The following is a 26,036-nucleotide window of genomic DNA, read 5'->3' on the forward strand; positions in this document are numbered from 1 at the left end:
TCTCTCTCTCTCTTTCTCTCTGCGTCTGTCTCTGTAATTCTGCCTTTCAAATAAATAAATAATCTTTAAAAAATAATAATTCTCTTAGGAATCAGGAAAGAGCTGAATGTAAAAGGATACATGGAAACTTTATAACATGATGGCAGTACTCTATATCTTGGCTGGGGTGTTGACTACATTGGCATGCATTTGTCAAAAATGCAATACTCTGTACTTAAGGCCCAAACTGCGCACAACACTAGAAGACAGACACCATTCCTTTCTTAGAGGTGAACAAAGTCTAAGACTCAGAGTTAACTGTGATGTACGAACATCACAAGCTTTGCCAGGGAAAGAACCAGGCATTAAAGCTGTATCATCAGAACCAGTGTGAGCTGCACCACCATGTCACAGATGTATATGCGGAAAGAGACGGAGGGAGAGGGAGGGGCAGACAGTGCATGGCTCCTGTAGCATACACTTGATAAGTGGCATTAACAAGACGTTTCCCACTATCGCGGCGTCAGGTGATCTAACCCCTCCGTAGGCGCACCTTACTGCCGTCAAAGACACAGAGGCGGACGTGTCTGCTGAGAACCTGGATGCTTGCTCCTGGAAGAGGAATCATTTTGCAGCTCCACAGCGTTAAGATCAATGAAACACGACTCGGCATGGATTTGATCTAAAAGAAAAGATAGTTGTAAAAAGTTTATCTGCGTGGCTCACAACACAAATCCATTTTCTAAAGTATCTTTCGTAAATACAGCTTCAGAAAACGTATGCAGAGCACACAAGGAGAGAGAGGAAACATTTTATACAAACAGGCGCCTGAGAAAATTTCGAGACTATTTAAAATCAAAGCTAGTTGTTGGAGGCAAATTTTTTACAAAGTTGTATTTGAAATATTTGTATTTTCCTTATTTTTTTTTTCTTAAAACTGTGATGAGAAGGGCAGTCAGCAGGACCAGCAACACGTGTGGTCTGAGCACAGCATCCCTGTGTTCCAGGCTCCAGCTCTCTCCTGCAGAACGCTCAGTGTCGAAGGCTGCCACAGCCTCACAACGGACGACGCCGGCATTAAAAGTATCTGCCTAGCTCCTTCCTCTGAATCCAAGCCGTTATCTGTACTGGTCCTCGCATGCTTACATAGATTTCTGACAGAAAAGAACTGTCTGATGTGATTATCCAGATCTACTTCACAGGTTCATTCAGTCTATGAAAAAATGGGTGCCAATATTCTGTTTTTCTTTCTCCAGAATATTTACAGTTAATTTAACTTTGCATTCTGCTTTATTGTCAGGAGGCTTTTCATTCAAATAACTTACATTGTTGTAAAACATAAGATAACATCTAATGGTCTGTTACCTTTTTAATTTAAGAATTAGAACCAAATATTTAGTCCTCTGGGCACAGATCTGTAAAATCAAATGCCATTTCTTCAAGTACCATACACTGAACAGATGAATACAACATGTCTGTTGACTGTGTAATTAATACGGAGAAGATTTCAGGCAATACTCAAGTTGAGAGGGAAAAGGGCACCAGGCTTCTATACCAGCTTCCCCCACCAAACCTGAGCACACCGTCCCCGGGCTCTTCCCTGGAGGCTGTGGGGAAGGGAGGCAGACAAAGCAGGAGGCAGACAGGACAGGGAGTGGTGAGCTCCAATGAAGTGGACATCCACTAAGAAGGAGGCGAACAGAGCATTTCTACTGCAGATACGGGTTCCAGGGACCCTGTACCCTTAGCACACCCAGAAGTTTGTGCTGGTGAAGTCCTGCCAACGCCCTCATTCACACGTAAGTAAAACAATCACACTACCGCTACTATTGATGATGAGCCTGGTTAACATTTTCCGCGTTCTTATCACATCCTAGGCACTGTTCTAAGCTGTTCAGACACACATATGATGGAATTCTCACAACTTTGCAGGAAGTATTATCATTATTTCTTTTGCACACATGAAGAGACTGAGGAAAATAATTATTAGAATAGAAATATATTATATCCTTTGTAGCAATGGGAGAGGAAAGCAAAGGAGAAGACTAACAAGATAAAGTCAAGAAAATAAGTCCAGCTTTTGTCTGGGCTATGAAAATATTACTGTTTGAAAATTACAACACAGAAAGTTTTTGTTTTGTTTTCCATGTCGCATTAATCAATGGCCATGTTACTTGCACATGTGCAAACAGGCTAAAATCTGGGACAGCTAGAACTCCACGGATTCAACTACACTTACAGTGCCTGCTTTAGCATCCCACATCAGGTCTCTGAAGGCCAGCTGTGATGGTGTGAGCTCTGGCTGTAGGAAGTAACTTGCTCGAAATTGATTCCCTGCAAAAACAAATTTTTCTCTTTTAAAAAAAGGAAAGAAATTCAAACCCCCAAATCCATAATGTTATGCTACCGACTCAGGAAACAGGCATTTCCAAAATCCCATGCTGTTCACTACAAACTTACTCTCCAAGACAGATGCATTGGTCTATATCTCTACATGAAACAATACAAAACTTAAAGCTGTAAACATATAAAAGGTCATCTTAAAGTAGCTTTAAGAAAGATCTTAAAGACTTTTAGACACGTATCATGCCCCATGATGGAAACGATTCACCCAAATATTCTTGTAAAATGTAAAAATTTATAAGCATTTTTGAGAGATTTTAGGAAAAAAACACATAATCATTGGTTTCAGTTCTAAATACAAAGCATTTTTAAAAAGATTTATTTTATTTATATGAAAGGCAGAGTTAGAGAGAGGGAGAGACAGAGAGAAAGAGAGATCTTCTACCCACTGGTTCACTCCCCAATTGGCCACAACGACTAGGGCTGGGTCAGACAGAAGCAAGGAGCCAGGAACTTATCCCAGGTCTCTCAGGTGGGTACAGGAGCCCAAGCACTTGGGTCATCCTCTGTTACCTTCCCAGTCCCATTAGCAGGGAGCGGGACTGGAGGTGGAGCAGCTGGGACTCAAACTGGGGCCCATATGGGATGCTGGCGCTGCAGGCATTGGCTTAACCCACTATGCTACAATGTTGGCCCCAAAAATAATGTTTATACTCTTATTCCATAATAGTCATGATGGATACTTATTACAAAATCATTTATTCATTCAATAAATAATTTTTAAGTCCCTGGTTGTGCCAGGTACTATGGCAGGAGCCAGAGATACAACAATGAGTCAGTGAGATATGTCCTCGTTAGCTCACAGTAGGGAAACAGGTTTTCAAAACTTAGAGATAATAAATTACACATAAAACAACTATAAGCTGACTTAGAGCTACTAAAGGTGTTCAAGGGGATGGGAGTAGGGTAACTTTCATTACTCAAGGAAGGCGAAATTTACCCTGAGACACAAAGGCTGAGAAGAACCTGGGCACTTTAGGGGAGAACTGGGAAGAACTTCCCAGCAGAGGCAACCTCAAGGCAGCCTTTCTAAGGATAACAACTCCAAGCATGATAAAGAATCAGAAATGATGAAGAGGAGCAGAGAGAGAAGCTTGGACTAGCATGCGACAGCATTGTGGGGGCAGATTCATGCAAGTGGAAGATACAGATTGAATGTCCCTTTATCCAAAATGCTTGGGACCAGAAGTGGTTCAGATTTGGGATTTTTCTTTTTTTTTAAGTTCGGAATATTTTCATTGACTTTACCAATTGAGCATCCCTGTTCTGAAAATATGAGATCTGAGATGATCCAAACTCTGAAACTTTTTAAGTACCATGTCAACCTCAAAAAGTTTGCAGTTTCGGAGCATTTGAGATTTCACGTTAAGGGATTGGAGCAATGAGCCCATAAGGGAGAAGCAGGTGGGGGCCTATGGAAGATATAGGAAGGGGCTGGAATCCAGAGAGCCCGTCCACAGACTGGCCCAGGGAGGCCTGTGGAAGCATGGGAAGAAGAGGAGCACGGAGCAGGTGTGGGAGTCACACCTCCAGCCTGGTTGGGCTGTGACGGAGACACTGGACGTGAACCAGTGCGAACAGACACGTGTTACCTTCCTCCAGAAGCTGGGAGAGTGTGGAAGGCCTGAATCCGGATGGGATAGCGCCCATTGTGGTCAACACATCAACAGTGTTGATCTGCTGAGAGAGTAAAAACAAAATCAATTTGCTTGCTTTCATTCCTGCTTCCTCACTCTGTACTCTGTCTTTAACAGGACAGCAACTACAACCAACAATGGAAAACACAAATTACAAACATCAGTAGAAGAATACTGCAATTTAACCCCAAACTTCTGAGAGGATGCTACTGAATCCGGGCTTTTCTCAAGGATCTCAGCCCTAAGCAGTGCCCCACGTGCAGAGCTGCGAGGTACAGACCAGCCGTCTCAAGGACATCCTTTAACCAAGTGTACCTCCTCATGTCCTGCTCCGTCCTGCATTGTCATTGGACGGATGAGCTAAGATCAGCAACTGGTACGCACCGAGGAATGAATGGACTTTTTGTCTAAAAGTGTGTGTGCCCGAGCGCATGTGCACACGGGTACACACACACACACACAAACACACACAGAGCATATCATTCTAAGTATTAAGTAGAATAAAATGTCATGAAAGACATTTATTAAACTATTAATGGTGATTACTTACGAGTGTGGGGGAGGAGTTTCATTGTTATGGGACTTTTTTTAAATTAAAGCATTATAAATAATTTCTTACTTGTCTGAGTTTTTCAGAATTTTTCAAATAATAACCAAATTTACCAGTAGTGTTTACCCACAAGGTAGAAAATTCTAGTAAGGATCAACGGGACCATTCCCAAGCTCTCAAACCATACCATGAATGAGACTGTCCTCTTACGTGAAAGTACAGAACTAAGAGAAACGTTACTTGGCACCCAGGCTTACTAAACCAGAAACACTCGTCTTACGCTCTACACAAGGCACATCCTACACCGTGCTGAAGATCCACTGCTGTCTCCCACAGTCTCCATCCCACTTTGAACTTAAACTCAATCAGAACTATTACTAGCAAAACATTACTAAGACTGCATGTGTCCGTTTGTCGAATCTATCATAAGGCTTCAACAGGGCATGTCATTAATCAGATGAGCGACACCAACCTCTGAGATAGCTTTCCGAACAGCAGTCCAATGGGAATCCGTTCTGGGAGACAGAATAGCAAGGTGAATGCAGGGTCAGGTTAGCCACTCATCAAAACTATCCTCTGAAAACCCAACAGCTTCTAGACGAAACCAGCATAGAACTAAACGCATCAAAAATAATTTAAAAACTGAATGAGTAATGATCTTTAAACAAACAATAACAATGTAAAGTTCTCCAGGTCCAAGTTGTCTCCCTTTCAAGAAGTGCTTGGATTGTCACAGTAGCAAAATGCGGTTTCCTAAGCCTGCCCCGCCTCCTGACAGCGCTGTACCTTTGCTTAACTTCTGCTCCAGCTGCTGTTTCCTCCACCACCTCCACGTCATCCTCACTGCCCTCCTCACTTGATTCTTGCTCTTCTTCTTCCTCGTTACTACAGGGCTGAAAAATCGTGGAACACAATTATTAAATAATGCAAAAAGTCAACCAATAAAAATACCAGTAGTTTCAGAAAAAACTCAGGCACATATGGGCAGTAAGTATAATGGGTTTATCAAAAATCAGCAGGCAAAATATGCTCACTGCATGGCTAAAAACTTAACTATTTGAAAAAAAAGACAAGGATCAGACCACAAATTTAATAAAATTAAATTCCAGAAGGAATCTATTCAGATTTAAAAGAAAAAATAAAAGGAATACAAAATCACTAGAAGAAAATAATCTTGAGATTGCGAAGCTCTTTCTAATTAGGATACCAAATAAAAAATCATAAATGGAAATTCTGTCAGATTTAGCCACATAAAAATATAACTAGAGCTGAAAGTCAACAATGAAGGTATCTAACACAAATTTCTAAGGACTCATATCCTTATTGTTAAAATATTACAGCTCTTGGGTCTGTGCTGTGGTGTAGTGGGTGAAGCTGCCACTGCAGTGCTGGCATCCCACATGGGCTCCAGTTCGAGTCCTGGCTGCTCCACTTCCGATCCAGCTCTGCTATGGCTTGGGCCCCTGCACTTGTGTGGGAGACCTGGAAGAATCTCCTGGCTCCTGGCTTTGGCCTGACCCAGGCCTTTGCAGCCATCTGGGGAATGAATTGGCAGACAGAAGATCGTGTTCTCTCTCTGTAATTCTGACTTTCAAAAAAAAAAAAAAATTAACAGTCAAAAAGTTAAAAAGATTGATGGCAGGCATCACTGGCAAATGTGTAGGAAACAAGCACCCTCAGATGAAGGGGTGGGAGTACAAATCGCCCTCACTTTTCTGAACAGCAAACTGGCAAAATAAATCAAAATACAGCAATGAGTTTAAACTTATGATGTGAGTTTATCTGACGGAACACCTGGGCAAGCCCACAAAGATGGCTGCCAGAATCATCCCCACACAGGTCCCGGCACCATTCTTCAGCTCTTCTTTTCCTGCTGAATTCCCAGTATTGGCAGTAAGCCAGCCACGTTTCCCAACCCTTCCTTGTGGCTAGGTGTTGCCAAGGAAGAAATGCTGGTCAAGGAGATGTAACTGGAAGTTTTTTGTGTAATTTCCAAAAAAACTTTTTTAAAAAAGTAGCAGCGTATGCCTTGACTCCTTCCCGTTTTCTTTTTTGCTGCCTGGAATCACTGACAGATTTTAAGCAACTGGCTTAGAACTGAAGTGCTAACTGCCTGGCATCGCACCACAGAGAGATGAGATAGGGCCTTTCCCAGAGATCTACGCGTCTACCTTATAGAAGCCACTTTGCAGGGGATCTTGGTAACATAACTGACAGGGATCCTTTGCAACATAACTGGTAGTGATTATGGGTAGCAAACAACCTAAATGTCCACTGAAAATGAGAAATGCTGCAGACGCGCCCTGTGCAATATGGTGAGCCCTCAACTCACGCTGTTACTGAGCTAGAAATTACTCCAAATTGCGATGTGCTGAAAAGTAAAACACAGTGAGTTTTGAACTTAATATAAAAAAGAGAATAAATTAGTTCAACATTTGAAAAATACAGAGCTTGTGTTAAAATATTTTTGGTACACTGAATAATAGAAAACATAGCTTAAAATAATTCTACCTATTTTCTTTCAATGTGTGTATTTTCTTTTTTTGTGTGTAATGAAAAATATATTTGGTGTTTGTCCCTAGGTATAGAACAGAGCTCCTAAAACCCACAGGATTTCCTGACTTGACAGATGTGTGTTTTCTGATTCATCACAAGTTTATTCTAATGAGGATAGTGGGCCTCTGGACAGCTTCAGGATGGGGGCTGACTGCCAAAGGAACCAACTCTGGGACTGGAAGCTGGAACGCTCAGGGGCTAGCGTTAAGTCACTGCCTGCAACACAGGCATCCAATACAAGCTCTGGTTCTGGCCATTCCAATTCCAACCCAGCTTCCTGCTACTGCATCTGGGAAAGCAGAAGATGGCCCAAGTACTTGGGCCCAGGCTACCCACTTGGGAGACCTGGATGAAAGAGCTATCTCCCACTCTATTTCTCTGTAATTCTGCCTTTCAAACAAATAATTAAATCTTAAACAAGCAAACAAACAAAAATAGAACTTTCAGCCCCATCTTAAAATTGTTGGGGAGGAAAGAAATGCTGAAGACTTAGTTAACCACCAGTGGAATACAATGAATGAAATCTCCATAAAAACCTCTAAATGATGGGGATTTGGGAGCTTCTAGGTTGGTGAACAAATCAAGGGGTAGGAGTGGTGGCCCGCATAACCCCTCCCCACGAATATCTCACCCTATGCATCTCCTCCGTTCGCCTGCTCCTGAGCTGCGTCCTTTATAGAACAAACTGGCAAGTACAGCTGTCCCTCTGTATCCATGGGAGACTACATCCAGGACCCCCCACAGATACCAAAGCCTATGGATGCTCAAGTCCCTTCTATCAAGTGGTGCAGTAGATACAGCTTTTTTCCTGAATATTTTCTGTCCGTGTTGGTTGAATTTATGGATGCAGAAGGCTGAGAGCAGCCCTGAGTTCTGTTAAATTGCTCTGGTGAATTATCAGATCTCTGAGGAGGGGGTGTGGGAACCCCTGAACTGGTGCTCAGTTAATCAGAAGCGTGGGTGGCTCTTGGGGCCTGTGAGTGGCATCTAAGTTGGGAAAGTCTTGTGGATACGTGCGCTTAACCTGCGGAGTCTGTGCTAACTCCGGGAGTTAGTGTCAGCATCAGACTGAATTGTAGGGTGCCCAGGTAGTGAACTGATATGGGAAATGACACATATGCAGTGCCAGACAAAAACCACAGACTTGGTGTCAGAAGTGGTGGGAAAAACATTTCAATGTCGTACTGCTAAACTGAAAATTCCACATATGGTTTGCATTCTGCTTCTAGAGGACAGTGTTGAACTAGACAGATACGTACATTTCCTGTCATGGAAAATGACCGTATCACATTATGAAATAAGAAAACAACAGGCTACTCATGCATGGCCAGTGTGTTCACGGTCTAGAAGGGATTCGTGCATCTGTGGAGGTCCACACTGTGGTTCTGCTTTACAGTGAACGACAAGCACCGCTCAGAGTTCAGATCCGCGCTAAAGGCACCGTCACTGTGAGAACACTCTAGGGCCTACACACAGATGTGCCCTTCACAGGACCCTGGGACCACTAATACACAACCAAGTCAAGTCATTCACGAATCTGCTGATCAGAGAGCACAACACGCTTCACTGAAGATGAAAAGGCCTGCAGGAGAACAGGAGAGAGTAAATGAGGGACCGACCTCCAGGTAGGTTCTGGGAACGAGGCCCTCGTTTCCGCTGGCGTTCCTGGCTACCCACCAACCATCAGGCTTCTCTTCTATTATACGAAGGATTTCTCCTTTCTTAAAGCAAAACAAAGGAAAAATCATAAAATTCAGTAACCATGATGTTTCATTGCTGGTGCTTCAAATATATAACCTGGAAAAGGTAGTTCTCCCTTGATACATTATTTATTTTGATGTTTATCAAAAGCTTCCCTATCACACTACCCCTAAATGCATGTGATTATAAATGTTGGCTATAAACACATCATTCCTTGTGGTTTCTTCACATACATTCGATCCCTATATTCAAATGGGAACAATTTATCACAATATTTTCACAGCCCCATACTTATTCCAGCAATTTAATTCTGGTATAAAATACTTTTGTATTTTTCAATCTCTTTTGATGTCTTTCAGAAGCAGCATATAAATCTTAAAAAAAAATGAATGAAAGTTAAACTTGATTTTGAAGCAAAAGTAGTATTTACCTAACATAATTACCCACCTAATTTACCAGATACATTTTGAATAACACCTGTCTATTTCTAAAAATATCTGTCTTTGGGGGCCGGTGCCGTGGCTCACTTGGTTAATCCTCCACCTGCAGCGTCGTCATCCCATATGGCGCCAGTTCTAGTCCTGGTTGCTCCTCTTCCAGTCCAGCTCTCTGCTGATAGCTCAAGTGCTTGGGCCCCTGCACCTGCATGGGAGACCAGGAGGAAGCACCTGGCTCCTGGCTTCAAATCAGTGCAGCGCTGGCTGTAGTGGCCATTTAGGGGGTGAACCAATGGAAGGAAGACCTTTCTCTGTCTCTTTCTCACTGTCCATAACTCTACCTGTCAAATAAAAAAATTATCTATCTTTGAAGAACAAAGAATTTCTACTATGGAAGACATTAAAAAGCACTTTTTAAAAAATACAAATTATGGGCCGGTGCTGTGGCATAGCAGGTAAAGTGCTGCCAGCGGTGGTGGCATCCCACATGCACACCAGTATGAGTCCCAGCTACTCCACTTCTGATCCAGCTCTCTGCTATGGCCTGGAAGAGCAGAAGATGGCCCAAGGCCTTGGGCTCTAGCACTCGCATGGGAGACCTGGAGGAAGCTCCTGGCTCCTGGCTTCAGATCGGCCCAGCTCCAGCCAATGTGGCCAAGTGGGGAGTGAACCAGTGGATGGAAGCCCCCCCCCCCACCTCTCCTTCTCTCTGTGAATCTCTGACTTTCAAATAAATAAATAAATCTTTAAAAATATATGTATAAATTATTATCTAATATTGATATTATCTTCCAGGAGAATTTTAATTTAAAAACTCTGAGAACTAAACCACCTAATTAGCTATACAATATTCTTGTGTATTTTATTAGTAATCAGCTATTAAACTTTGAAATTTAATAAATATAAGGACCAAGATTCATATATTCATCAAAATTTCTCTGGCACACTTCTGTAATGGAAAACACATCTCAAACCCCTTCAAGAAACTGTGATGTCAGAGCAGTGGCTAAGCGGCCAGCTAAGATGCCGGCATCCTATATCAGAGTGCCCGAGTCCCATTCCCGGCTCTGGCTCCTGACTCCAGTTTTCTGTTAGCAAGGATCCTGGGAGGCAGCAGAGACAGATAAAGAAACTGCAGTCCTGCCACCCACATTAGAGACCTGGACTGAGCTCCCAGCTCCTGGCTTCCGCACAGCCCAGCCTGGCTGCTGTGGACATCTGGGGAGTGTTCCAGCAGATGGGAGTGCTTTCTCTCTGCCTTTCTGCCTCTCCAAAAAACCCCACCACTTTATTCTTCCATCTCATCTGCCACTTATGGATGGATGAACTAAGCAAGCATGAATACAAGCTCTTTTTACAACTGAGTCAAAGGGAAGAACTGTTACTTAGCAGCATAAAGTGTTTCCTTCTATTTTGTACACTGCCTAACTAATCTGAATAAATTTACACATGACATCAAAAATAAATGATAAATTTTACCTCTAAATTAGGAGTTACCAACCTTAAAGCTATTTTCAAAAATTATTAGAAGTAACCTAGTAATAGAATTTCATATTACAGCTGCCTATACATCCTAATTATTACTTATTTTATTTGAACAGATTGAGTCCCTAAAAATTTACTATCAGAAATATGTAATACAAGTGTACAGGTGGAGCTTTCTCGTTCTGTTAGATATGCACACTGATCTTTAGGCTAAGCTCCTGTCTCATTGTGCCTACCTTAAATGCGAGGTCCCCAACTTGCTGAGCAGTAAAATCCCCAACAGCGATGCACTCTTTACTTGTTGCCTGTTTGGGAGACTCATTTTCTTGTTTCTTTCCCTCTTCCTCCTCTGATTCTTCTTCTTCCTCACCACTTTCTTCACTTTCTTCTTCTTCCTCTTCCTCTTCTTCCTCTTCCTCTTCTTCCTCTTCCTCTTCTTCCTCTTCCTCAGAACTGTCATCTTCCTCTCTCTCTGTAAGTGCCCCAATTCTACAAAAACATTTCCATGACTAAGATCACTTGAAATAATATACAAGAACAGATCAATTGTGAGTATAACTTCTATACACGCAAGGACTGTTCCATTTTTGGAACTGGCAAATAAAATAAATAAGCAGGAAGTAAACTAATGGTTTCCATCACCTAGCTAAGTTTATGCAATGTAAGAGACTGAGTGTGGAGAAGGAGCTAACGTACCTGAGTAAGGTATGTGAGATGGCAGTGTTTGCACTGGACTGGACTCAGTGCAGGAGAGACTTGTATTCATGTCCCAGGTTCACCCACTGAGCAAACACTGCTTCATCATCATTATGGAGGGCTTGCCTTGGGTTCTGGGCTTAAATGCTGCTTCTATTTCCTACTCATTGATTTGACCTTGCGTAGGTTTCCTTCAGCCTCTCTCTCATTGGTAAGGATAGAAGCTGCCTCCTAAGGTTGTCATGAAGATTAGATGAGTTACAATTTGCAAAGTGTATAGAACAGTGCCTGCTCAAGTCAGTGCTCCATAAAAGTCAGTTATGATGATGATAGCAATGTTGTATGTCAGGTTCTGCATCAGACACAGTGGGCAAGTAGGTAAACCAGAAAAAACTCCTTGTCCTCAAGCTTACAGTGAGACAATCTAGGAAACGGATAATCACAGAGTTCAATAGCTACTACGGTATGGGCATTCACAGGATACTAAGGCATCGCAAGAGAAGGAAACCCTGAAACCAGGCTGCACAAAACAGGTCAGAAAAGATAAAATTGGGGCCAGCGCTGTCGCGTAGCAGGTAAAGCCGCCCGCCTGCAGTGCTGGCATCCCATTTGGGTGCCGGTTCAAGTCCTGACTGCTCCACTTCCAATCCAACTCTCTGCTATGGCCTGGGAAAGCGAGAGAAGACGGCCCAAGAGCTTGGGTCCCTTCACCCATGTGGGAGAACGGGAAGAAGCTCCTGGCTCCTGGTTTCAGATCGGCTAAGCGTTGGTCGTTGTGGCCATTTGGGGAGTGACCCAGCGGATGGAAGACCTTTCTCTCTCTCTCTCTCTCTCTGCCTCTCTGTAACTCTGCCTTTGAAATAAATAAAAAATAAATCTTAAAAAAAAGGCTTGGGCTGGCGCCGCGGCTCACTAAGCTAATCCTCCGCCTGTGGTGCCAGCACCCCGGGTTCTAGTCCCGGTTGGGGTGCCGGATTCTGTCCTGGTTGCTCCTCTTCCAGTCCAGCTCTCTGCTGTGGCCCGGGAGTGCAGTGGAGGATGGCCCAAGTGCTTGGGCCCTGCACCCGCATGGGAGACCAGGAGAAGCACCTGGCTCCTGGCTTTGGATTAGTGCAGTATGCTGGCCACAGCAACCATTAGGGGGTGAACCAACGGAAAAGGAAGACTTTTCTCTCTGTCTCTCTCTCTCTCTCACTGTCTAACTCTGCCTGTCCAAAAAAAAAAAAAAAAAAAAAAAAGGCTTAAAATTAGGTCTTGAGAGTTGAGTTGAAATTAACAGGCAAAGGGGACCAGAAATGGGGGGATGGAAAGCAGCAAGGAGGGACAAAGTTAGGAAACTTCCAGCAGCTCTAGAATGGTAGAGCAAGGCTTAGGGGAAAAAGTCAGAGACAGGGCTGAAAACAGGCGGGCAGAATGCAGCCCGTGTGAGTTTCTCCTTAAGCTTGTCCCTAAAACCCATGTGGGGAAGGGTATGATACGATCTGATCTTCAGAAAGGTGACTAGGCTACAAGGCAGGAACACCCTGGAAGGAGGGCTAAAGGGGAAGATGGCTGTCAAAAGAGAGACAGCACAACAGTAAAAACAAAGAAAATGGCACTGGTGATGGAGAGAAAGGAGGCGAGAAAGACAATGGTGAAAAACAGCACCAACTTGGGTAGGTCACTAACCAAGTCTGAGCTTTATTCGTTCAACAGTCATCTCTATGTGACAGATAATACATGTTTGGGTCATATGAACAAAATATACAGTGAACAAAATGGAGACCTTTGCCCTCCCAAATCTTATGCTAGAAAATCTTACCTTTAAAATGGGGATTACAGTACTAGACTAGCGCAAATGAACACTGCTAACTTTATAATAAACTAGCCAAATGCACAGTATTTTCTGATATAAAGAGGAAAATTGGGTTCACGTTGTCTAAGATAGTTTTTAGGACACTCTCAATACCATGCTTACCTACTGTACCCTCATGGGAGACCTGAATTGGATTCCCAGTCTCCAGCTTCCACCTGGCCCAGACCCAGCTGTCGCAGGCACTTAGGGAATGAACTAGTGGATGGGAACTCTCTGTCTCTCAAATAAATACATTCTTTAAAGTGCATAGAAAATACACATTAACATTATTCCATTTGTCTAGAAAGTTTTTAAAGCCCTCTCGCATTTTGGAGTTCTTTTAAATCTAATCTGACCAGCTCTTTAACTGAGGTGTTACTGCACTTCCACTTAACTATTCAAATGGCTTCATTCAAATCATCTTATTATTTACTTTCTAGTATCTCATCTGTTCTTCTGTTTCTCCTTTCTTGCCTGTTTTTAGGTTAAGTTTTTCCAGGTATTCCATTTTATTGCTTATGTTGTTTTCCTAGTTATACTTGTTTTGTTAGTGATTACCATATGCACCTCTGACTTACAGTATAATCTAGACAAACATTACATTTCACCAAAAATGAAAGAACTTTAAGACATTACCATTCCATTTACCCTGTGGGTCCGTTGTAGTCTGCTGTGCTATTGCTGCCTATTTTTACTTCCACGTATAGTTAATCCTCATCATTTGTAGTTTCCATATTTGTGAATTTACCAGCTGATTAAAATTCACATGCACTCGCAGTGCTTCTGTGTGTGTTTGTGGCCATGCGCAGGCAGTGACAATTAGAGCGGCCTCACGCACAAGGCCAACATTCTGCTCTGTGTCACCTTTCACACTGGACACACGCGTCCTTTTCCCAGTCTATGTAGTGGGGTCTTTCGCATTTTTGTGGTTTGTTTTTTTTTTTTTTGTGAATTTTGCAGTTGAAAATGGCTCCCAGACACAGTGCTGAAGCGCTATGTAGTGCCCCTAAACACAAGAAGGCCACAATGTGCGGGCGTCACAGAGAAAATGCGTGTTGTCAGGGAAGATGCCACGGTGTGGGCAGGGAGGGCGGCAATACTGAGCTGAAAATATCCATATTACCTCGATGGCTTTAAAGAAAACACACACACAGCAAGCCTGTGTATTAGTCGACAAAAATGTGACCACTGGCTCACAGGAATCTTAAATCTGTATTTCCCTTAGGAGTAAAGGTTTAGTATGTACTACATCAGTGCCTGTGGTAACTCTGTAGAACGTAACAACTGCAAATAATGAAAACAGACTGTATGTTATAACCCCCCAAACAGCTTTGCTTTACACATCTGTGCCTTAAAGACATCTAGGACAGCGAGAAGTCAAAGGCTTTAATACCGAGCACAGAGCAGAGCTCTTCATCGCTTCCTGCAGATCCGAGTTCCATGTGGCATCAGTTCCTTCCACCGTGAAGAATTTCTCTTCCTGCAGGTGGGTTGGCAAATTTGCTCAGCTTTACGTCTAGAAATTTCTTTACTTCACTTTAACTATGAAAGATACTTTTGGTGGACACAGAATTCTGGATTCATGGATTTTTTTTCTTTCAACCTTTCCAAGATGTTCCTGCACCTTCTTCTGACCTGTATTTTTCCTAATGAAGTGCCAACTTCAATTCTGTTGTCTGCATAGGTTTCCTTTTTTCCCTGGCGACTTTTACGATTTCCTATTTTTCGTTGGTTGTCAGCAGTTTGGTTATATTATTGTTTTCTTCATCTTAATTCTGTTTGGGGTCCCTGGAATTCTTGGATCAGCGAATAGATAGCTCTCTTTGTTTTCAATTTTAAAATGTTTTCAGTGATTGTCTCTTTAAGTATTTGTTGTGCTCCAGCTCTCTCTCCTTTTCTTCGGGGACTTCAATTACAGGTCTGTTATAACCTTTGACCGTGTCCCACATCTCTTTCATTCTATCTTGCTCTTTCCATTCTTTTTCTCTTACATTCTATCTTGCTCTTTCCATTCTTTTTCAACTTGAAAAAAATTAATTTGTCTTTGAGATAACTGTTTCCTTCCTCTCTCATATCTACTTTTTGGTAAACCAAATTTCACATCCTATATTGCCTTAGTCTCAAAATTTTCATCTTGTTCTTTATTAGTTTCTATTTCTCAGCTTAGGATTCCTCTCTATTCATCTAATTCGTCCATATTTTCCTATAATTTCTTTAACATATTGAAAATTGTTTGCTAATTCTCATATTTAGATCATCTGTTTTTACTGCCTTTTTTCCTTTTAATTATAAGATACTTTTCCAACTTTTCAAATCTATAGATTGAATCAGATTTAGGAAGGTCTTTGTTGTTATTTCAACAAATACTGTATTTTTCAGTTGTAGAATGTACATTTGATTATTTTTCTACATTTGAATTCTCTTAAGATACTCCATTTTTTCCCCATTTCATCACTTTTTCTCCTATTTTCTTTACCATATTAATTATATTACTGAGAAGTTCTTGTCAGTGAACTCCACTATCTGAATCAGATCTGGGTCTATTAGTGTTCATTACTGATCATTTCTTCCCTCCCCTTTTTTGTATATCTAGTAATTTCTTGTAATTCCTGGATACTGTGATAGACACATAACTGGACACAGACTTCACAGTGAGGCCCCTTTCTCTAAAGCTGAAATGTTTCGTGTCACAGTTTCACTGCCGAGCTCCTAGTACGGTCTGCGTTTAGGCTCCTTTGGAGATGTACTTCAGTTTTGCCTTCATTCCTGGATTATGGATGTCACTCTCAGGGTGACATTCCTTACTCCTAGGGCCTGGGTCTTCTGGATCCACACTAAATACAGAAGCACTCACCAAGGTCTTGCTAGCTAGTTACAAACTCCAGCGTTACAGAATCTGTTAAGCTCTCAGTCTCTCAGCAACCATTTTCTGCTAGACCTCCTCGGTCACGCCCTGTGACCCAGGAGTCCATTTCTGGAGTTGTCTCTCTGCAACTCCCCTCTGTCTACAAGTCCCACTGGACTCAGCAACTCCAGAATGTGGCTGCCTCCTTGGTCCAGTGAGAGAGCTGTGCTTGCTTGGCATCCACATTCTTGCTCCATTGCCCACAAATGATCCCCGCAGAGAAAGTCTGGGGGAAAACAGAACTCACCTCATGTGTCATCCTGTCCCTAGGGTGCCTGCCTTGCTCGGCTGATGTGCAATGCCTCCGAACAGCTGTTTTGTATGCTTTGTCCAGACTGTACAGCTGTTTATGGTGGGGAGGCAAATCCACTCTGCTCTTCTCAGGACTGGAAATCACAGGCAATTCTGGAATCTTTGCACGCATATTCTTTAGTATTTTTCCCCAGGTACAGTGTACAAGTTGGGGAACAGCATTTAGAGAATCTGAATAATTGATTTTTTCTTTTACTTCCCCCAAATTATAAATCTTTGCAATTGGCACAAATTATTATTAAGATTTTCTCCAGAAGAAAAACAATCCTTCAATTTTTTAAAGCACATTAAAGAAAGAAAGAACTATGCAAGTAGGCAATCATTATCATTTTCCTTTTATATATCAACACGGACATTAAAAGCACTATCCATATTTTCTAATATTTCTTTCATTATCTTCTCAGATGTGTTTTGTTTCCCCAAGTGGATTAATTATCTGCTTCCTAAGCTGAAAGTTCTGTCACTGGACAAATTCAGAAGAGACACTCTGATATAGTAAAAGCGACTCATATACTGCAGGGAAATAACTTACACTTCTTGACATCTCTCATGGGTTCTAAAGCATTCTATTACACAAACTACAAGGCAAGAAATAAGTGTTGGTTGATTACACTGTTACTGTCATTTGTTTCTTTGCTGAATCAAATATAACTGTATTGACACAATATCTGAAGGACAGGAAGGAAGAGGGCATACTCAGTTCTACTCTCTTTACTTATGGTCACAGCGAGCTCCTGCAGTTGGTGGGTGAGCTTATCCAAAAGACTGTGCTCCTCTTCTTTCCTCTGGTTATAGCTGCCGACAGGCGAAAGTTCATCAGCCTATGAGAGAATATAGGCCTAATCACTAGGAAGTTAATTTCAGCTTCCTATTATTTCAAAGTAACAAAAACTCCAGTAAGTGCTATAAAACAAAAGTACCATCTACTTTAGGGAAATAAGTAATTAAAAGGAACAGAGATTCTTGACTTGTAATGCAAAACAAACGAAAAAATAAAACTGTACCACTTGCTTTTGGTTTGTTTTGCTTTCTTGCTAAGTATTGCAGACGCTCTAGAGTCAGTGGGGAATAGGTTCTGACAGAAGAGACACAATGACAGGCGTCAACCCCAAATGCTGCCAGACTGGCAGTCAGACATGGCAATTCCACCTTCGAGAGCCTCTGCTTCCTCTTCTGTGCATATGAATAATCAGGTTTTAAATATAGGGCCAATCTGACTCAAGCTGGAAAGTTCTGTGTCACTGGAGAAATTCAGGAGTGCCCAGATATGCAAGAATAAGCATTCATATACTGGCAGGGATAGGATTTTTCAGGTGCCTTTCATTCTAAACACTTTGTGGGCCTCTCTGGCCTGGCTTTGGACATCAGCTGGGCATGGGCTCGATTTAAAACAAACAAGGGCTGGCGCTGTGGCATAGCATATAAAGTCATTGCTTGCCACACCAGCAACTCGCTGTTTCGAGTCCCAGATGCTCCACTTCCGATCTAGTTTCCTGCTAATGTGCCTGGGAAAGCAGTAGAAGATGGCCCAGGTGCTTGGGCCCCTGCATCCATGTGGGAGACCTGGGTGGAACTCTTGGCTCCTGGCTTTGGCCTGGCTCCACCCTGGTCATTGTAGCCAATTGGGGAATGAACCAGCAGATGGAAGATCTCCCTCTCTCTCTCTCTCTCTCTCTCTCTCTGTCTCTCTTTCTCATTGTAACTCTGACTTTTAAATAAATAAATAAATCTTTAATAAACCAACCAACCAAACCCAAAGACCCAAATTTATCCAAGGGTAAATTCTCATTCCCCCTTTTTCTGCACAGTCACTGATATTACAGCTTCCACCTGACACAAAAGACTTCTTTGCCACTTACCCTCAGGGACAGATGACATTAAAATAAAAAGAATTTTAGACTGTAGAACATATAACTTATACAATGCAAAAATAAAAATAGGGGTGGGTGTTGAGGTGCAGAGAGGGTTAGGCCACCACTTGGGATGCCTGCATCCCAAATCAGAGAGCCTGGGATCCAGGCCCCACCTCCCTTCTAATTCAGCTTCCTGCTAATGTGCACCCTGGGAGGCAGCAGATGCAGCTACAAACACGTGGGTCCCTGCCACCATGTGTGAGGCCCGGATGGGAGTTCCTGGCTCCTAGCTTTGGCCTGGTCCAGTACCAGCTATTGCAAGCATTTGGGAAGTGAAACAGCAATAGATCTCTCTCTCTCTCTCTCTCTGCCACTTTTTTGAATAAATAAAATAAATAAACAAAATTTAAAAAAATAATAAAGATAGCCCCTTCCGGGTTTTCCGAGTCCTTGGTCCTGGGCCAGCTCATCAAACTCAACTGTCTTCAGGATTGGAGCCCTGGCTTTCCTGCTAGTAAGCCTGCTGAGCAGCTCCGTGCTGGCTGCAGCGGACTTGATCGCTAACACGAACCCAGCAACTTTCCCTCTTGGTGGGAACATTGTATGAACAGTAATTCTTCAGAATGTGATTAACCATAATACTTACTTTGCTTAATTTTTGAAGAGTGCTTTTATTTTCATCTATTGCCTGTTTCAACTGGATACATCTAAATTTTTAAAAAGAAAGAAAATATATTACTTTTTCTAGAGTAGAGCCAGAGAGCTACTTTATAAAATCACTCATAGTCTCTGAGCAGGCAAGGCCATCATCTATAGCTACTCTATGAAGGCTGTTGGAGAATTCACACACGAGTGCTACCGCACTCATTAGCTTACATGACCCTCATAGCCAAGCTCTACGGCACCCAGACTGACAGCCAAGGTTCACAGACCCACAGTGGCTCTGGGCATCGGTTTTCTATCTCTAAAACACAGGAAAACACTGGCTTTTCGAATGTTTCTCCAGTTTGAAAATTCCATAAACCCAGGAACTAGCCACAGAGACTCAATTAATACCAGCTAAAGGGCTGCATGCCACGTCTAATGGTAACCAGTCGAGAAGCACCACCTCACTGGAGCCTCGAGCCACCCTCACTCCTGTTCAGGGCTGGTAGAGCCAGCCAGCGGTGCAGGCCGCTTAGGACCCTGCAGCCGGCCCCTCCCCTCTACAGTACACGCCCCTTCTGAACTTGTTCCTGTCCATTCAGGGTTCAGCATTTTAATGATTCCACAGAGAGTTCAAATGAGAAGTACAACCAAATATGAGCTACAGCTAATGATGAGACATTTTTGTAAAACATCAAATGCTTTTTCAGTATTTGGAGCCCTGGCTTTATTTTTAAGTTTCTTTTTTTTTTTTTTTAATGCTGTATGAGTTTCATCTTTTTTTTTTCTGTCTTACAGATGTGAATGAGATGAACTAGAGCAACGAAAGGGGGCAGAAAAAGAGAAGAGGACACATGGAACTGTGGCCGACGCCAATTACCTACCCCAGCCCTCCCCCGTCTTTCCTCTTTGGGGCCCCCACCAACGACACCTATGTTCTCAGCCTCTGTTGCAGGTGGGGTGGGCGTGGGCCCAGCTGCAAGGACACGTAAGAGAAGCAAACTGGGAACTGCTGCCTCCTCACCGTCCCTGAGGACGCGTGAAGAGAACCCCTCGCCCTTCGTGCTCTCAGACACTGACCCTAAGGACTGTGCAGAGCAACAGCAAGCGCTGGTCTTTGGGGACCCCCGAGCCGCTCATCCTCCCTAGGAGAACCTACTTGCAAACTCTGTGTCCAATGAGACCGACAGTGAAGCCATTTCTTTTGATAGGGGTCCTGTTATTTGCCAAAAGAATCTTCACTGAAACTTAGACTTGCAAATTTCCTTAAGAGTTGCAGTAGGAAACCATTTTCATATAATACACAAATAACAGAAATGACTCATTGTTACGATCTCCCCCACTATGCTTTGGTCGGGCTGTGAGCCCCCCCAGGGTCCCCTTCGAATTCTAACCACCACGTAAGGTACTGAGAGGGCAGACTCTGGTGCTTTGGGAGTGAACAGGATTACAGAGGGCCGCAGGGTAGAGCTTCCACAGTTGAACGCTGGAGACTTTACAAGGAGAGAGACACACAGGCTCCCTGTCGCTCACCTTCTCAGGGTCTCCCAGCTAGAGGGCCCAGATGCAGGCTCTGGGACCACCAGAACTATTCTCTGTAAGGTTACCCAGCCTTGGGTATCTCACTACAGTAACATGAGCCTCACTAACATACTATAAAATTATTAAAACCCTCAAATGGTTCAGATATTTGAAGACTCCCGATTCATGATAAAAACTAAGTCCACACTCGTCTTTACTGTCTCCTGAAACCCCACCAAAAAATGACTACAACATTTTCGAGGTAATGAAACCTTGACCACTGGAAGAATGCAGAAAGGATCACTGGCCAACCAGAGAGAACCACAGGGACAAAGGGTGGAAGCATATTATTCTACAAAGGAGGGAGGCCACCTGCCCGGCAGTGGCCTTGAAGCAGAGTTAACCGAAGTCCATCTAGGCAGATGTGGCATGAAGCTCTACAAACAGTTTGCTTTACGTATTCCTCATACATTATACCACATTGCATAAATGAAACCATAACCACACCTAAGCTTTGAAGAAGAATTCAGACTTAGAGTAATCTAAGGCCTTTCCACTACTCAGGAGAAAAGATGCCGATCAAGTTTATGCTTAGTTAAGGCCCTTTGATAATAGGTCTCATGCCTTTTCACAAGTTTATTTATGGAAAGCCTATGCTAGTTAGCCCCATTTTCTTTTGTCTCACCTCTCTGTTCCCTCTTCTTATCAGATAATTTTTCTCTTAAAACCAAAAATAACCTAAAATCAAAAAGTGAATGACTTGGGGAAATCGCAGCTGCTAAAGAAGCTTCCTGCACAGGAGGGTTAAAGCCCACCTTCCCCGGGGGCCAAGCTGTGGTGTAGTAGGTTAAGCCTCTGCCTGCGATGCCAGCATCCCATACAAGAACCGGTTCAAGACCTGGCTGCTCCACTTCTGATCCAGCTCCCTGCTAATGCCCCTGAGAAAACAGTGGAAAATGGCCCAAGTGCTTGGGCCCCTGCACCCACATGGGAGACCCAGAAGAAGCTCCTGGCTCCAGACCTCAGTCTGGTCCAGCCCCGGGCATTGTAGCCATTTAGAGAGTAAATGACAGATGGAAGATTTTTCTCCTTCTCTCCAACTCTGCCTTTCAAATAATACATAAATCTAAAAAAAAAAAAAAAAAAAAAAAATCTACACCCAAAGGAAGCTAAGAAAATTCAGACAACTTCAAAAAACAAAAAGACAGAAACTGCAGCCATGCAAGTAGGAAGGGATTAATCAATCTGATTAATTAATTAATTAATTGCTCTGCAAGAACAAAGGAAGAACCAGGGAAAAGCCCAATATGCAAACAGATGGCTACCGAAACAAACAGTGTCCACAGAGAAGGCCAGTCTGCAGACTCTCCCGGTGCAAGCAAAAGGAAAAAGAACCAAAAACTCTACGTGGAAGCTCAGATTCCGAGGGTCAGTCCTCAAAACTTAAAACTTGACTCAGAGGAGGTAAAGTAGTTCTCTCTTAGTAAAATAAAAATCTCCTGTAGTGCAAGAGAGACACATGTTTTCAAACTGAAAAGACCCCTTGGGTGTTGAGCAGCTAAAAAAACATCTAAACACACTGCAATGAAATTTCAAAACACCAAAACTAAAAAGAAAAGTCCAGTTATAAAGGAAGGACAATAGAGGTGCCAGCATCATCAGTTGCAAAGAAAATGACCGATGTCATTAAAAGTTTAAGTAAAAATTGTTTTTAACTCTACATCTAACTCTTAGTCAAGCATAAGGGCAAAACAGTATTTTCAAACTTGCAGATGTCAACGTGAGTTTTTAGATGACTATGAGGGGATCGTTATAGGAAAACTACTGTAAACTTAAAATGATTACTAGTTTACTAAAATTAAATTCAATAACTTAGTTTTCCCTATGACTTCAAATTCAGCCTCTAAATCTTACACTATTTTTTAAAATAATAAAGTAAGTACAATCATCTTGACTTTCTCTTTCATTATTGTTGATTCATTTAATGTGAATTCTTTAAACAATAAATCTGAGTAATTATAAACTAAATGCCATTTGACATTTTAAAATTCACTTAGTTCTATTTTGCTTTTAAGCATTTTGAATGCCTGATTAAAGAAAACTTTTCCAAGGAATTCTAATGACTTGTTTAAATTAAAAGAATGAATCTCACATTCCTTTGAATATTATACATTCTTTAAATACCCCAACACAAGATTATCTTAATGATGTGCAAATCTTACTATGAAAGTATTAAGTCTAATTCAATTTAGCTCATTATGTCTAATTTCAAACTCTGCTAGGGATTTAAACAGAAAATGTGAAAACAGAAGCACAGTAAGCAGCACTGACTCACCTGGAGAACAGTTTGCCCCCTCAAGTCGCCAGCAGGACCCAGCAAGGACGAAAGGCTTACAGACACAGACACCTGCTGACCAGGCCGGTGGGGGGTGGGGGGGACTGAGCTGCGGGGTAATTCTGCCCCAGCCACCAGTGTTCACACTGAGTAGTTTCTACAGCTGCTGTCCCAACTGCAACAAGTCCACCTCTCCCGCCCCCATCTCAGTCTGTTTCTTCTAGATTCAAGTCAGATCCCCCAGTAAGTCTTCCATTTGATTCCAACGGTCCAAACTCTGCATTCCACTGAAACCGCAGTATCTTCTCTACATGATCAAATTCTGCATGGTGTAGCTGTCCTGAAATATTTTTCTTGTCTCCCTACTTCAATGTCTTATAAAAGTAATGTTAGACTTACTGACTAACCATTGGGAACCTTTATTTTCTCATCTGTGTTACTAAGTATCTCACAGCCTTACTGTGAAAATTCCGAAGACTGTTGAGCACAGAGCACAGTGCTTGCAACAAATAGAATACAAAATAAATGTAAGTTGTCTTCCCTCTTTTGTAATCTTCACAAGTCTTTATTTAATGCTAATAATTACATCTGGTAGATATAGAGAACTGAAAGAAGTATTTTAAAATACATTTTGGAAAATTTAGTTCCTCGTTACTTCAACATTATTTATAACTCATTACTATTTTTTCCTTTCAGAAACTGTCTTAATGAAAAGACACAAGAAAGGGGGAAGGGAAGAAAGGAGCAGGAGAGGAACAGGGAGGAGGAACGGAAAGTAGGAGGGAAAGAGAGAAGCAAGCAAGCAGACCTCGATTTCTGGGGCTCAAATATGACTCCTGGTGATGTGAGTGCAGGCCCCGGAAGCTTATAAACCTGAGCACAATTTACCTTTGGTAAATGTCTCTCCTTTTACTGGGTTCTAGTGCTCCTTTCAACTGGCTCTCAGAAAGCAAGCTATCAACCTACAACAAATAGAAACAGATTAAATACCACATTGTTAAATACAATATAGCCTTAGGAAACACAGTATCACATCTTTTTCTTACCAACACTTTATAATGAGTACTTGAAAACACAATAAAATTGACAGAATTTTACAGTGAATACCCTATGTCTACTAACTTATACCTTAACCTTTGTCAAAAAAAAAAAAAAAGATTTATTTATTTATTTGGCAGGTAGAGTTACAGAGAGAGAGAGAGAGAGAGAGAGAGAGAGAGAGAGAAAGGTCTTCCTTCCGTTGGTTCACTCACCAGATGGCCGCAAAGGCCGGAGCTGCACTGATCTGAAGCCAGGAACCAGGTGCTTCCTCCTGGTCTCCCATGGGGTGCAGGGCCCAAGCACTTGGGCCATCCTCCACTACCTCCCAGCAGAGAGCTGGACTGGAAGAGGGGCAACCGAGACAGAATCCGGCACCAATATGGGATGCTGGTGCCACAGGCAGAAGATTAACCTAGTGTGCCTCTGCATCGGCCCCTATACCTTCACCTTTTACTACAATTATTTGACCTATCCATCCTTCCACCCATCTTATTTGTTACGTGCTTTCAAAAAAACAAAACAAAACAAAACAAAACAAAAAAAAACTACAGTCATCAATATATTTCCCTCCGAATTATGTACTATGGGTCTCACTAACCAGAATTCAACATGTGATGTAAAATTTACATACAATGAAATGTAAAAATGTGAAGTGTACTTTTTCTTAGTTTTGACAGATGCAAAAACCTGCATAATCTAAACTCCTATCAAGAAATAGAGAATTGGAGCCAGTGCTGTGGCATAGTGGGAAAAGCTTCTGCCTGTAGCTCTGGCATCCCATATGGGTGCCAGTCCAAGTCCTGGCTGCTCCACTTCCGATTCAGCTCTCTGCTATGGCCTGGGAGAGCAGCAGAAGATGGCCCAAGTCCTTGGACCTCTAAAGCCTTGTGGGAGACCTGGAGGAAGTTCCTGGCTCCTGACTTTGGATCAGCATAGCTCTGACCATTGTGGCCATTTGGGGAGTGACCCTGTGGATGGAAGACCTCTCTTTCTCTCTTTCTCTCTGCTTCTGTCTCTCTGTAACTCTGCCTTTCAAATAAATCAATAAATCTTTAAAAAAGAAAAGAAATAAAAAAATTACTATCACCCTAGAAAGTTCCAGTAACCCCATCTCTCTCCTCCAGAGACAGGCCTATTTTGATTTTTTTTCCACCACAGTTTAGTTCTGCCTGTTCTTTAACTTTTGCATAACTGGCCTTACACATTATGTTTCTTGCATAGCCCTTCCAGACAGCATGTTTTAGAAGCTTCCACACTGTTGAGCGTTTCATTCTTTCATTCCGTTGTGTTGAATATGCCATGACTGAGTTAGTAATTTACAAGCACTACATGTAGCTTTGTCAGTGTATCCACAAAAGAGGCACATATGAAGGTACTTCCAAAAGTTCATGAAACTAAATTTATTTTGGGCAAAAAATGTTTGAAACACATGCATAGTTTTTTTCATAATGTTCCTTTTTCCTGAACATTTTGAAGGAGCCCTTATATGCATAGATTTCAATTTTTTCTCACCAACATTAATTTCTCTTTTAATTCCATTTCCATGAACCTTTGGAAGTACTCTTGTACTTCTTTGGTCATTTTTGTATCTATTACATGAGAATAAAATGGATGAAAAAGAGCTATAAAATTTCACTAGCTTCTTGTCTACTCTTACTGTCATCCATGTGCTATTTACAAAATCCACACACTCTCTGACAGGGAGTCATCACAGGCATGACCCTGGATGAGATGCTGATTACCTGTTGCTTGGATGCTGAGTTGCATATTTGTTCTGTTTTTCTGCTTCAGATCTCTGCTGAGTCAGGGAAAAAATAGCTCATACTATCAAAAGCCCTTTGTAGGGGTCCACGCTGTGGCATAGCAGGTAAAGCTGTCACCTGCACCTGCAGTACCAGCATCCCATATGGGTGCCGGTTCGAGTCCCGGCTGCCCCACTTCCAATCCGGCTCTCTGCTATGGCCTAAAAAAGCAGTAGAAGATGGCCCAAGTCTTTGGGCCCATATACCCTCAAGGGAGACCCGGAAGAAGCTCCTAGCTCCTGGCTTCAGATTAGTGTAGCTCCATCTGTTGTGGCCAATTGGGGAGAGAACAAGTGGATGGAAGACCTCTCTCTCTCTGCCTCTCCTCTCTCTGTGTAACTCCG

General features: G+C 42.4%; 1 protein-coding gene across 4 annotated transcripts in view; it reads right to left on the bottom strand.

Moving 5' to 3' along the window:
- Window positions 1-26,036, bottom strand: part of NPHP1 (nephrocystin 1) — a 58,473-nt gene that overhangs the window by 29,937 nt on the left and 2,500 nt on the right. For 2 of the 4 annotated variants that reach the window (XM_051836307.2, XM_089326092.1), the window contains exons 2-11: window positions 23,738-23,811; window positions 18,995-19,055; window positions 17,192-17,316; window positions 10,985-11,237; window positions 8,745-8,846; window positions 5,356-5,462; window positions 5,042-5,084; window positions 3,975-4,059; window positions 2,219-2,313; window positions 533-661 (exon numbers count right to left, since the gene is read on the bottom strand). In XM_051836307.2, coding sequence (XP_051692267.1) covers window positions 533-661; window positions 2,219-2,313; window positions 3,975-4,059; window positions 5,042-5,084; window positions 5,356-5,462; window positions 8,745-8,846; window positions 10,985-11,237; window positions 17,192-17,316; window positions 18,995-19,055; window positions 23,738-23,811 — 1,074 coding nt within the window. Of the gene's footprint in view, window positions 1-532; window positions 662-2,218; window positions 2,314-3,974; window positions 4,063-5,041; window positions 5,085-5,355; window positions 5,463-8,744; window positions 8,847-10,984; window positions 11,238-17,191; window positions 17,317-18,994; window positions 19,056-23,737; window positions 23,812-26,036 lie in introns of all 4 variants that reach the window. The other 2 variants (XM_008253984.4, XM_089326091.1) reach the window with 1 other exon arrangement.

The sequence above is a fragment of the Oryctolagus cuniculus genome, chromosome 2 (genome assembly GCF_051225735.1).
Source record: "Oryctolagus cuniculus isolate XC-2025 breed Fujian yellow rabbit chromosome 2, ASM5122573v1, whole genome shotgun sequence".
Taxonomy (NCBI): domain Eukaryota; kingdom Metazoa; phylum Chordata; class Mammalia; order Lagomorpha; family Leporidae; genus Oryctolagus; species Oryctolagus cuniculus.